Source organism: Balaenoptera ricei, chromosome 11 (genome assembly GCF_028023285.1).
Source record: "Balaenoptera ricei isolate mBalRic1 chromosome 11, mBalRic1.hap2, whole genome shotgun sequence".
NCBI classification, from domain to species: Eukaryota; Metazoa; Chordata; class Mammalia; order Artiodactyla; family Balaenopteridae; genus Balaenoptera; species Balaenoptera ricei.
The window spans coordinates 103160143-103174266 of NC_082649.1; the positions used below are offsets into that span (position 1 = coordinate 103160143).

A 14124-nucleotide genomic window follows, 5' to 3' on the forward strand; every position below is an offset into this window, starting at 1 on the left:
CCTAGGAGAGAAGTGTGGGATAGCTGGGTGGGCCTTTACACATCACTATACAAATGGGGAAACCGAGGCCCAGCAAGGAAAGGGAAGGCCTAAGGCCACCTCCTAGCTGAGGCTCTCTGCCAGCCTCGAGATTTCACATAAAAATATTCCAAGATGCTTAATCTGGAAGCTAGGGTCAACATTTGGAAATCCTGTTACCCACAATAAGTCTTCATTTGTTGTTGTTTATCTAGTCAGAAGGTTGTAATATACAGTACACCATCCTGCTCTCTCAAACAGAAGAGGTTAAGACGAGGATGTTCTGGGGCAAATCAGTCTCCTTGGTCAACATCAACGACTATCCTCTAGAATGCGGTGGTTTTCAGAAGCTGTTTTAATGTATTTGTCTGTTTATCCCTACACTAGATGTCTCCAAGATGGTTATGCTTTTTGAGTTACAATGTTCTTTTTAATAGATAACTTCCAGCCTCCTTCCGCACTGTCAGCCTCTGCGAGCTTCCCTTAATGAGTACTCCACCTTTAGATCCCCACTGTTCAGTAAAAATATAATGCGAACTGCATGTGTGGCTTTAAACATTCCTGAAGCCACATTAAAAACATTATCAGGGGACTTCCCTGGTGGCGCAGTGGTTAAGAATCCGCCTGCCAATGTAGGGGACACGGGTTTGAGCCCTGGTCCAGAAGATCCCACATGTCGTGGAGCAACTAAGCCCACGCACCACAACTACTGAGCCTGCCCTCTAGAGCCCGTGAGCCACAACTACTGAAGCCCGCACGCCTAGAGCCAGTGCTCCACAGCAAGAGAAGCCACCGCAATGAGAAGCCCACGCACTGCAACACCTGCACACCGCAACTAGAGAAAGCCCGCGCGCAGCAACAAAGACCCAACGCAGCCAAAAATAAATAAATAAATAAAAACATTCTCAGAAGGTGAAATTAATTCTAATAACATATTTATCTAACCCAATACATCAAAAATATGATTACTACAACATGTAATCAAAATAAATGATCAATAAGAAATGCTACATTCTCTTTTCATACTAAGTCTTTGAAATGCAGCATGTGCTTTCACTTCTAGCCCATCTCAGCCTGGAATTGTCACATTTCAAGTGCTCAATAGCCATTTGTGACTCATGGCTACCATATTGGACAGCACAGCTCTGGACCTCTGATTCTAGCTCTCTAAGGCTGCATTTAGCTAGGAAAACATAAGATGTGAATGACTGAGGGGCTTTCCTAGGCCAAGAGGACATGTTCAGTACATGGGACTTAGAGTGATTTCTCTCAGCTGTTCGTGGAGGCCTTCAACTGCTTACGTCCTGGTTCTTAGCCATGTTCCAAATTTCAGAGATTACCAGACAAGAGGTTGCCAGAAAAACGAAGCATTACTGCAATTTTATGTGAACAGAAATTTTTCTATTATCTACTGCCTTTGGTAAGTAAATGCACATTTTTAAAAATACAGTATAAAAAGGTTTTCAAGGAATGTAGACATGTGACCTCATACATCCTGTGTACTTAGTCAGCCAACAATGACATTTAGAGTAAGAGCATGGAACCAAATTGACAGAATGGACTCATCAATCAGCAGTCATCTCAGCTCTAATGGACTCAAAATCCTGGCGTTGTTTTGCTCTTTGGCATGAGGAGTGTAGGCTGGAGTCATTGGCATCTGAGTTTCCTGGGTGCTCAATGAGATCCCTTTAACGAACCTACCAGCTCCCTCAGCGCCCCTCTCTCCCGCGCACCACACCAGTCAAGCTGGATCACAAACCTGTGTTGATGCTTTTGCCCCTTCCATTAGACTGAAAGTATTTCAGAGACTAGAGGGAGTGAGGCTTCTTTCACTTTGACATCCCCAGCAGCCAATCCGGCACACGGCAGGTGCTAATACATGTTTATTGAATTAGCTAATCAACTAATGAAGTTGAAATGCTGCTGAAATGTAAGAGCAGTGAAAAAAACAGGTGCAATGCTTCCCTCCAGGAAAAACACAGGTGTTCTCTGTGTCTTGTTTAGATAACATGGCTCTCCAACAAATGCCAGCCTCGTGTGTCCCCACGTAAAGGGGAGACATGGGGCTGGCTGCTCCTATGGGTTCTGTCAGCCCTGTGAGCCTATGAGCCTTCGGCATGTGGTGGCAAATGCCCTCACAGTGCAAATGCCTCCTTCAGAGTGACTATAGTTTATCAGCCAAACTGGGACACTTCTGAGAGTGAAAGGGATGCTACTAATAACTCCTGGGCTGATAGGCATAAACTGGGACTGGCCCCGGGAAGACTGGGAGGTGTGGTCCCCCCGCTCCCACTCCAAGGAGGCTTCCTGAGTGAGCCAATCCCCTGTGTGTAATGCCAGCGGCCAGTGTCACCAAGGAGCCCGTGGCCACCCCAGTCTCATGGTGAATGTCAACTATTCTCTTCCAGACTATAAACTCCTCGGGGATCAGGGACTTTGTCCCCTCATCCTCTCCATCTCTTTTCACAATGTTGACTCTGGACCAGGCACACAGTAGGATCCACAAAGACCCAGTGAATGAAGAACTGAGTTTCCAGACTCCAACACTGGCTCACCTACCCCCTTAGCAAGTGCTTCATTTGAAGCAGTCCCTGTGCTTCAGGGCAACAGTACCTGTAGGAATCACAGGGAATTCCCAGTTTGGTAGAGAAGGCTGGCTTGTAAATAAAGCAGTGTTGGAATGGAGGTGAGTCACGGCTGGGAGGGCTGAGCAAGGGGACAGGCAGATTCTACCTGGGATGGGAAAGGGGGTGGTGGAGAGGGTCATCAACACATGGGCAGTTACTCTCTCCGGCATCATATCTCCCTTTTCTGGTAACAGCACCATGATTTTCCTTTAGGAACACACTTCTGCCTAATCATTTGCCTAAGTGGTATACCTGGGGCTGATCACACCCCTCAGCTCCTGGGATGGACATGACCACTCGAGCCTGGCTAGTAAGAGCAACACACATACCTCACCACAGAGAACATTTCAGGTGCAGGCAGTAGATGGAGCCAATGATGTTGATATTGGCACCTCTACTGAAGTGCTTAGCAAAGAGAAGTCCTCTTTTTACTGGGGAGACCAAAGTTGGTAGAACAATAAGCCTGGAGAGGCTCATGACCATCTTGTCACCATAATAAGAGAAACTCCTTGAGAATAAAGCCAACAAAGAGGAAGGCAGAGCCAAGAGATGGGAAGATCTGATGGAATCCTTTGAGGGCCTGGATCCAGCCATGCCTGATGCTGCCTATCTACAGACTGACTTTTCAGTTTACTGAGCCAATACACTTTCTTTCCATGCTTAAGCTAGTCTGCAATGGATCCTGTCACACCTGAAAGACTCTTGATAGAAGTTTCACAGAGAAGGTGGTACTAAAGTCAGACAGTTAATGATGAGTAGAAGTCCATTAGGCAGGGAAAGAGGTGGGGCCTTGTATGGGTAGGGGAGCCAGGAAGAACAAAGGCATTCCAAAGTGACCATCCATGTTGAAACCCTCTGGGATCAGGCCTGGGTGACTGGTCTGCGTGCCTTACCCGTTTATCGTGTGATGTCCCGTGGGGACAGTTGTTGGCCGATACGGGGAGTGTTACTGTCTCATTCAGGGAGGTAAAGGTGACCATGATAGAATCCTGCCCTAGCACCGTCAGCTTCATTTGCTCATTCACCTGTGGATGAAGAAACCAGGACTCAGTGGATCCCTGCTTCTGTTGTCCCATCTACCCGTTCCTGACTGGGTAGGAGGGACAACAGAAAACCACAAAACCAAAACCCCTCTTGGCTTGGGGCTAAGAGAGTTGTAAGATCTTTCTGGTTATTATGCTAGAATCCTGTTTTCAGGTAGAACACATAAGAATTCCAATTTTTCTTTGAGGGATTAGCAGAAAAAGTAATGATGGTTCCTTACCCCTGCCCTTTCCCTTTCCAACCCAAACCTGTAACCAACTGTGAAGGAGACATAGGGATCCAACAGGTGAGTCAGCTTTGGTTCTGGTAGGGTTGGATAGGAGTCAGAAGCCAACACTGTCCCTGAATCTGACGCTGTGTCCACCCAGGCACCAGGTCTGACTAGGAAAGCACACAGAACTACCTTGGCAGGGGGACCAGAACTCACCCCTCTGCAGATGGATGGGCAGATGGCAAAAGGGAACCCAGCCAGGGCCATGCCACACATGCTCATTCCCCTCTCCTGCAGTCACCAAATGTGTCACCACTCCTCCCCTGAGGAGGAGCCACCCTTTTTCATCACTTCCAAAAGGGTGGGATTTCCTAGGTAGCAGTCCCAGAGAAGAACACAGGGAGGGTGAGCTGCCCTTATAGCAACTGACTCCTTACTAAGAACTCTGTGGTCTGGAGTAAGTCCCAGTTCTGCCTCTGGTTAGCAAGCCACTGGGCCTCTCTGAAGCTCCCAATCTTCAATATCAGAGTCAAAATGCTCGTGCTAGGTTCAAATAAGATAAAGATTATGGAAGTGGCTTTCTAAACCACAAAGGCCCACACCAAACACGAGCAGATATTGTCAGGATGTGGCAGAGCAACGCACACGTAAGGCCCTGGCTGGTTCAGGTGTGCAGAGAGTTATTTATGCACAGTGGCCCCACCGGGGCCTGGGCGTCTGTAGCTCTACAGCCCCTGACCTACACGTGCCCCAGAACTCCTCGGAACTAAGAAAGTGCACTCCATCTTCACTCCTTCCATTTCCTTCTAGGATTCCACTTGCTGGTCCAAAGGTCCACACTCAAATTTCCTCACCACCCAGCCCCTTCCTCATTCTGTGCAGCCTGGGTGCTAGTCCCCTTCCACACCCTGAAAACATCTGATCCATGACCATCTTCCTGCCAAGTGTGTGACATCTTCAAACCTGTAGATCACTCTCACTCAAGACAGACACTACCTGCTCCTGTTCTCCTTCTAGAGAGTGTAGAACAGAGCTGTGAGCTGTGGCTGGGAGCTCAAGCACTGTGGTTGGACACTTTAGGCAGGTTACTTAGCTTCTCTGAGCCTGGGGACAATAACAGAATCTTTCTCTGGGGCACTAAGCAGATTTCGCAGATAAAATAAGCAAAGGGCTTAGCTTGGTAGAGCTGTTTTTAATTATCTTGGCCCCTGGGTGGTTTCTCTTCCTCTTCCCAATGTCCCAACGATGGTGCTCTATGAACTCAGCCACTGTTCATCTTCCTGGGAGTTCGTGAGCCACATGTATACCACATGTATATCATCCCCAATCTCTCACCCCAGGTGAGGATCCCTGTCCAGAGAGGGATGTCCACTGAGCCCAATCAGCACATCAAAAACCATATGGGCCTCTGAGCCTCTCAGAAACTGCTTTGTTTCCACCCAGGCACACACACTCCATGTGGAGTCATCTATAATTCCCTCTTCCTCTCATTTATCCCCTACAGCCCACTTCTGAATGCCACTGATTTATTTTACTGAAATGGTCCCTTTAAAAAATACTACTAATACCCTTCATCATGTCAAGTCTGGCTAGTAACTCCTTAACTAGTCTTTCTACTAGCCCCATCTGCTGATCTTTCCCTCTCCAGTCAGCCTTCCACATAAATGCTGGATGGAGCATACCAGCCCTCAGCTTAAAAAGTAACCAGCTGATTATACTCCCAGCATAGTTGAGTCAGCTCCTAACAGGCTGATCCTCCCACAGAACTTGGAAAAAATACAAAAAACAACTACCCAAAGGCTCAGAAGAGTAAGCAAAAGCATGCAGATTTCGAAGAGTCAAAACTTAAAAGGATCAACATGGGATGAGTTCTTTCTGGCCCAAAGAACCAAAGGACAAAACGTGGGGTCAACTACAGTCACAGAAAAGTAAGGAGAGAATTACAGAAGGGACAGAGAAATAGAGTCCCAAATGCTATGATTAAACAGTCCACAGCTTTGGCTGATCCCTGAACCATGTGTGAGCAGTGCAAACTCAAGGCAGTTTACTTCCAGGGAAACAGAAGACTGAACTGAGATTTGAGCTGCTGCCCACTGCGGGTGAGACAAAGTTTGCATTATGAGTCTAAACAAGCCCATTGCCTGTTAAAACAAAAAAATCAACACTCTTCAGAGAAATACATCAGAACTCAGAGACTCTAAAACATAACATCCACAATGTCAGCAATCCAAAATGACTCAACATGTGAAGAGCCAGTGAAGTGTGAGCTGTTCTCAAGGCAACAAATAACCAATCCTGTCTGATACGTCCCAGATGTTGAAATTACCAGACAAGGCTTTATAGCAGCTAACTTAACTATGCTCAATGAGGCAAAGGAAAATATATTTGTAATGAAAGAAAAATTAGGAAATCTCAGCAGAGAAACAGAAAATATAAAAAAACCACTAAACAGAAATCATAGAGTTGAAAATAAATATCTGGAATTTTTAAACATCACAGGATTAGCATAATGGCAGAATGGAAATGACAGAATAAAGTCAGTGAATTTGGAGATAGATCCATGTAAATTATCCAATCTGAAAAGTAAACAGAAAAATATTGAACAATAACAAAAAGAACAGAGACTCAGGGACCTTTGGGACAACATAAAAGGTCTAAAATACATGTAATTGGAGTCTCAGAAGAAAAGGAAAGAGACTGGAGTGCATTTTTTCCCTAAATTGACGGCAGACGACTCCCCAAATTTGGTGAAAGATGTGAATTTACAGATTAAAGTAGCTCAGTAAACCCCAAACAGAATTTATATGAAGACAACCACACGCAGACACATCATAGTCAAACTTAGAAAACTAAAAGAGAAAATCTTGAAAGCAACTAGAGAATGAACAATGATTTGAATAACTACAGACTTCTCATCAGAAACTATGGAGGACAGACACAGTGGAACATCTTTAAAATGCTGATAGAAAAAAATGTCGACCAGAATTCCATATCTGGCAAAAATATTCTTTCATAAAGACCTTTTTCACATGAAAGAAAACAGAATTTGTTGCCAGAAGATCTCCATTTCAAGAAATGCTAAAGGAAGTTTTTCAGGATGAAGAGAAATGATACTGGAGGGAAACTGAATTTTCAGAGAGGAATGAAAATGCTGGGAACGATAAATATCTGGGCAGAAACAGACTTGCCACTGCAGCCTCCAAGACAGCATGCAAACTTCTCAGCATGATATCCAATGCCTCTCACCTCCACCTCCCTGACACATACAGCTCTTGTCTACTTTTCTTTCATGAGAAGCACTTGTGAACTTTTAACAATGCCACCCTGAGTCCCAACTCCAAGCCTTTACAGATGCTATTCCTCTATCCAGAATGCTCTCCCTCCTTCTTATCTGTATCTATGAGAATAATATGCACACACACTAATGTTACAACTCAAGGCCACTTGTGTTCCAGGCCACTCCTGACTGTACCAGCCCCTGTTGTGCATTTCTGTATGCAGCTCTAGGGAACAGAACAATGAATTAAAACACGCTGCTGAAACACTTTAGTGTGTCAAAGCACCTTCCCCACCATTGCTTCATTTAGTTCTCACAGAAACAGTGTGAGGCAGGAGGGAGGCTCTTATGACCCACCTTGTATTCATGAGCCACCAAGACTCAGAGAAGCTGAGTGGTTTTCAGAAAGCTGCACACCCAGGGTTTGGCAAAGCTGACACTAGTACTTGGCTCCTCAGACCCTCATCCCAGAGTTCTCTGTCCACTTGGCCATACTGACATATAACATATGGTGTCTGCCTGCAACCAATTTATAATCTTTTTGGATTGTAAACTTTCATACGACTAAAAAAAGTTAAATAGTAAGGCAATAACTCAATACACCCCTGGACTGGGGATCCTGGACCTGGTCAAGCAATAGAAAGACTTGTGAAAAACTACAAAATCCAGAACCCATGACAGACCAACTGAATCACAATCTCTCTAGGGCTGTGCCTGGGATCTATATTTTTGTTAAAGTCCCATGGGTGATTCTGATATGCAGCCACAACTGAGAACCTCTTCATTACATGACTAATTGTACAATGACTGAAATTTGTCATTTCAGTCCAGATTACTTTTTTTTTTTTAATTAATTTATTTTTTTTATTTTTTATTTATTTATGGCTGTGTTGGGTCTTCGTTTCTGTGCGAGGGCTCTCTCTAGTTGCGGCAAGCGGGGGCCACTCTTCATCGTGGTGCGTGGGCCTCTCACCGTCGCGGCCTCTCTTGTTGCGGAGCACAGGCTCCAGACGCGCAGGCTCAGTAATTGTGGCTCACGGGCCCAGTTGCTCCGTGGCACGTGGGATCTTCCCAGACCAGGGCTCAAACCCGTGTCCCCTGCATTAGCAGGCAGATTCTCAACCACTGTGCCACCAGGGAAGCCCCAGGTTACTTTTTAATCCAGACAGTGGGCACTGGGAGAAGAGAGAAATGGGTGTGGACTGGAGTGCCATGAGGACAGGAAGTCTGAGTAGGGCCTTGAAGGAGGGAAAATTTGGATTGGCAGAGAGAGAAGATGTATTATATTTCAGGCCAGTGGGGTAGGAAGGGTGATACATGTTCAAGGAATTAAATGTTTCTGAGCAGAGGTATGGTCTACAGGAATCGAGATATAAGAATGAGAATCCAGTGGTCAACGTAGAGGATGAACAGGAAGGGCATGAGACAGGATGCTTGAGCCCTACCATGAACTCTAACAGTGCTTCTGTCTGTAACTCTTTTTTTTTTTTCTGTCTGTAACTCTTACCTTGGGTGGATTCTATGTTCTGTGATCTTTCTCTGAATCCCAACCCTATGAGCTTGTCCTTCTCTCACAGCCCTTATACTTTTCTACCACATACTCTTATTATTCTCCTAGATTTCTGAGTTCCTTGAGGGGTATTGTCTATCTTTCTATCCCCTAGATTGGTGATTTTCAACAATGGGTGAGTTTTGCCTCCCAGAGACATTTGGCACTGTCTGGAGATATTTTTGGTTGCCACAACAAGGAGAGGGGGTACTGCTGGCATCTAGGGAGATACTGGTAAATATCCTACAATGCACAGTTATTACAAAGGATTATCCATCTCAAAATGTCAGTAGTTCCGGGGATGAGAAACTCTGCCATAGGTAAAGTGACAAGCACACTTATTTGCTTTATTAGTATATTAAATGTGTTATTATTTAATATTAGTAATCAAACATTTATTATTTAATAACTCTTTGATGAATAGCTGAACAACCAAATGAATGAAAAAAGGATTTGTGTCTATCAGCTTCCTTTAACTCTCAGATTTTTTTCTTTCAGAGAGTAAAACTATAAAAACAAAAACTGGGGATACCAACATAGAATTACTTTTCTTATTGCCACACATAGGCATTAAAAATAAAACTATCAACTACTGTAACAGTTACTTCCTAAAATAAAGGACATTTTAACTATAAAATATAATATCATTAATAATAAAAATAAAACAGGAAGCATATTACCAAGAAAGGTCAGTACAGCAGCCAACAGTTGCTGTAGGCTGGTGAAAAGTTCACTTCAGCCAGCCCTGGACCACTGCCCATCAACGTGGGAACCTCTGAGATTACAAGCTCCTTGAGGCTAGGGCTCCTGTCATACAGGGAGCCCTCTGGCCCTTAATGCTGGGCAGCCCAGTGGCAAGCCTCACCTCTGCTGCCCACCTTACCTTGTATTCCAGGGAGAGCAAAGTCTCCGTCTTGGAGGTCCAGCTCCACTTGTGGACTATATAACCCTTGTAGTCATTGGTGGTCCCACCTTCCTCATCCAAGACCAAGACGTATGGGCAGCTAGGAGAGATACGTAAATGAGGAGCTTCCTCCAGGTCCCGGAAGGAAGCCCCTACCACTACAGGCTATAGGCAGGCAGGGCTCTGAGACTCTGCCCCAGCTGGAGGAACTGTGGACTCTTGCAGGTGGCCCTACTTACCCCACCTAACATGGTCTGATGTCCCTTCACACCTGTTGATGCTACCGGGGAGTCTGTTGGGAAGGTCAGATCTGACGGAGATGGTGGAGGCTCAGGCCAAACCCAAGGGGGAGAGAAATGGAATGTGTGCCCGTAGCCCAGGAGCCTGAGCATATAAGAGCTCAGGCACCAAAATGGGAAATGGAACATCTGTCACATGAAAGTAAGTCAATCCCTCCAAGAACAGTTCCTTAGGAAAATCAGACAAAATCAACATTTGGCTGCCAAGAATATATGCTATCCATGACCTCTCCTTCACTGCTTCCTAGTATAAAACACTTCTCTCCCCTAAAGAATTCTTCCATGAATCTAGCTAACAGTGAAGATCTTAGTGCTCTGGGGGGAACAAGTGGAGTAGGACTTGGGGAATTTCCCTTCTCATTGGCTATGACATGAATCCAGCAAGTAAGGAAGGGCCTCAAAGCACCTATGTCCCTACAGGCACTGCTTTGGCCCTGCCACACCGCCTTCCTAGACCTCTGGACACTGCCTGGTCCATCTTTTTCCCAGGGGCTCCTACTTTCCACCTCAGTGTCCCACTTTGTCACCCTGAGAGATACTTGCATGGGACCAAGATTCCCCCAACCGACTCACCGGGCCTTCAGGTTGTAGTGAACGCAGCCTTGGCCTTCAGCATTGAACATGGCCAGGAAGGAGAAGCTGGGTGTGTCATTAAAGAGGCAGGTGATGGCTCTTCCTCTGCAGCATGTGGGTATCTGACACAAAGCGATGTTTCCGGAGGGATAGCTGGCAGAAATTGTTAAGTAGAACTAACAGAAAACTCTCAGGGTTCTGCTCTTAGGTGCCTCATGGAAAGCAAGTCTACATGTCAGTGTTTTAGCTGTTTGGTACATCATTCTCAGTCTTCTGCACTTTGCATAAGTAACAACTAAATGACTATGGAACCAACCATGCCCTGGGTGCTTCCCTGTATCCTCTTTCTACTCCTCACAACCACCCTGTGGTAGGTACTATTACCTTCATCTCGCGGATGAGTAGGGTTTCCCTGCATGTAAAGGGTTTCCCGGGATGCAGGACTTTCAGTGATAAAACCAGGAAAGTCCCAGACAAACCAGGGTAAGTTATTCACCCAACAGATGAGGAATCCAAGGTGAAGAGAAATGATCTGCCTTACATCACACCACAGGAAGTGGCAGAGCCAGTATCTGAACTCTGAGGCCAGAGATGTTTCTAATGCTGTTAGGCTGCTTCCCCTTCTTACCAATCTAGAAGAGTAGACAATGTCTCCCTGTTCATTTCCTACTAAGGAGGCTGCAAGGAGCACTGGTCCTGACTAAAACAGATATGGTGTGGGCAGCTACTATCCTTTTTGCAGGAATTTCAGAAGTGCCCCAGACAGGAAGAATTTCAGTGGTCCTACAATCCACTCCTGGGCATATATCCAGAGAAAACTATAATTCAAAAAGATACATGCACCCCAATGTTCACTGCAGCACTATTTACAATAGCCAAGACATGGAAGCAACCTACATGTCCACCAACAGATGACTGGATAAAGAAAATGTGTTATATACATACACACATACACACACACACACACACACATATACACGGTGGAATATTACTTAGCCATAAAAAAGAATGAGATAATGACATTTGCAGCAACATATAGGACCTAGAGATTAACATACTAAGGGAAGTAAGTCAGAGACAAAGACAAATATCATATGATATTGCTTATATGTGGAACCCTAAAAAAATGAACTTATTTACAAAACAGAAATAGACCCACAGACATAGAAAACAAACTTATGGTTACCAAAGGGAAAAAGTGAGGGGAGGGATAAATTAGGAGTTTGGGGTTAATATATACACACTCCTATATGTAAAATAGATAATTAACAAGGACCTACTGTATAGCACAGGGAACTATATTCAATATTTTATAATAACCTATACTGGAAAAGAATCTGAAAAATAATATATATACACACACACACACACACACACACACACACACACATATATAACTGAATCACTGTGCTGTATACCTAAAACTAACACAACATTGTAAATCAACTATACTTCAATTTTTTTTAATTTAAAAATAAACAAACAAATAGATTAATTAATTATTAAACAAAAAAAAATAAAATTCATTAGATGGATTTAGCAGCATGCTGGAGCAGTAGAAGAAAAATATCAGTGAACTTGAAGACAGAACAATTGAAATTATCCAGCTTGAGGAGCAAAAAGAAAAAAGAATGAAGAAAAATGAACAGAACCTAGGAGACCTGTAGGACACCACCAAGTAGACAAATACATGCATAACAGGAGTCCCAGAAGAAGTGAGGGGACAGAAAGAAATAATGGTTGAAAACTCCTCAATTTTTATGAAAGATATGACTCTATACATTCAGGAAGATCAACAAACTGCAAGTAGGATAAATTCAAAGACAGCCATGTTATTATCGAACTGCATAAAGACAAAGAAAGAATCTTGAAAGCAGCAAAAGAAGAGACTTGTCATGTACAAGGGATCCTTAATAAAATTAGTGGCCAAGTTCTCATCAGAAACCAAGAAGGCCAGAGGTACTGGGATGAAATATTTAAAAAGCTGAAAAAAAAAAAGCTATCAACCAAGGCTTCTATATTGAGTAAAACTATTCTTCAAAAATGAAGGAGAAATTAAGATTTTTCCAGATAAACTAAAGCTGAGAGAGTTCACCACTAGTACACCTGCCCTACAAAAAATGCTAAAAGGATTCCTTAAGGCTGAAATGAAAAAACACTTGACAGTAACTCAAAGACAAACAAAGGAAAAAAGAACACCAGTAACGGTAACTACATAAGTAAATATAAAATTCAGTATTATATTATTATTTTGTTTATAATTCCTTTTTTCCTATATGATTTGAAAAAACAAATGCATAAAACAATACTTGTAAATCTATATTAATGGCAATGTATATATAAAGAGTTAATTTCTGTTAACAACGAAATAAAGGAGGAGGAATGGAGCTGTATAGGAGCAGAGTCTTACATGCTACTGAGGCTAAGTTGGTATTAACTCAAACTAATATGTTGTCAAATGTAATTAGTTTCTTCAGGCTGCTGTAACTAAGTACCACAAACTGGGTGACCTGAACAGCAGAAATTTATTCTCTCACAGTCTGGAGTCTAGAAGCCTGAAATCAAGGTGCTGATAGGGCCATATTCTTGGAGGCTCTGGGGAAGAACACTTCCTTGCCTCTTCCTATTTTTGGTTACCAAGAATCTTTAGCATTCCTTGGTTTATAGATGCATCATTCTAACCTCTATCTCAGTCATCACGTGGTGTTCTTCCCTCTGTGTGTGTCTGTTTTCTCTTCTTATAAGGACAACAGTGGATTAGGGCTCATTCTAATCCAATATAACTGCATCTTAATAATTATATCTGCAAAGACCCTATTTCTAAATATGGTCATATTCTGAGGTTCCAGGTACACATAAATTTTTGTTAGACATTATTCAACCCATTATACCAGGGGAACCAATAAGAAAATAACTAGAAAGTGTGGAGAAAAGGAAATCAGAGAGCTACCATATAATCCAGCAATCCCACCCTTGGACATATATCCAGAGAAAAACATGGTTCGAAAGGATACACACACCCCAATGTTCACTGCAGCACTGTTTACAATAGCCAAGACATGGAAGCAACCTAAATGTCCACTGACAGATGAATGGATAAAGATGTGGTACATATATACAATGGAATATTACTCAGCCATTAAAAAGAATGAAATAATGTCATTTGCAGCAACATGGATGGACCTAGAAATTATCATACCAAGTGAAGTAAGTAGGACAGGGAAAGACAAATATCATGTGATATCACTTATATGCTGTATCCAAAAAGAAAAAATGAAAGAAATGAACTTATTTACAAAACAGAAATAGACTCATAGACTTAGAAAAGGAACTTATGGTTACTGGAGAGAAGGGTGGGAGGAGGGATAGATTGGGAGTTTGGGAATGACATGTACACACTACTGTATTTAAAATAAAATGCCTTGGGACTACCCTGGTGGCACAGTGGTTAAGAATCCACCTGCCAATGCAGTGGACACGGGTTTGATCCCTGGTCCGGGAAGATCCCACACACCACGGAGCAACTAAGCCCGTGTGCCACAACTACTGAGCCTGCGCTCTAGAGCCCGTGAGCCACAACTACTGAGCCCACGGGCCACAACTACTGAAGCCCGTGCACCTA

At 43.6% G+C, this 14124-nt stretch overlaps 1 protein-coding gene across 1 annotated transcript in view; it reads right to left on the reverse strand.

Moving 5' to 3' along the window:
• The window catches only part of C11H3orf20 (chromosome 11 C3orf20 homolog), a 78034-nt gene that overhangs the window by 43934 nt on the left and 19976 nt on the right, over window positions 1-14124 (reverse strand). Inside the window, exons 6-8 of the mRNA XM_059940613.1 lie at window positions 10503-10655; window positions 9610-9730; window positions 3539-3670 (exon numbers count right to left, since the gene is read on the reverse strand). Of these exons, the coding sequence (XP_059796596.1) occupies window positions 3539-3670; window positions 9610-9730; window positions 10503-10655 (406 nt within the window). The remainder of the gene's footprint in view (window positions 1-3538; window positions 3671-9609; window positions 9731-10502; window positions 10656-14124) is intronic.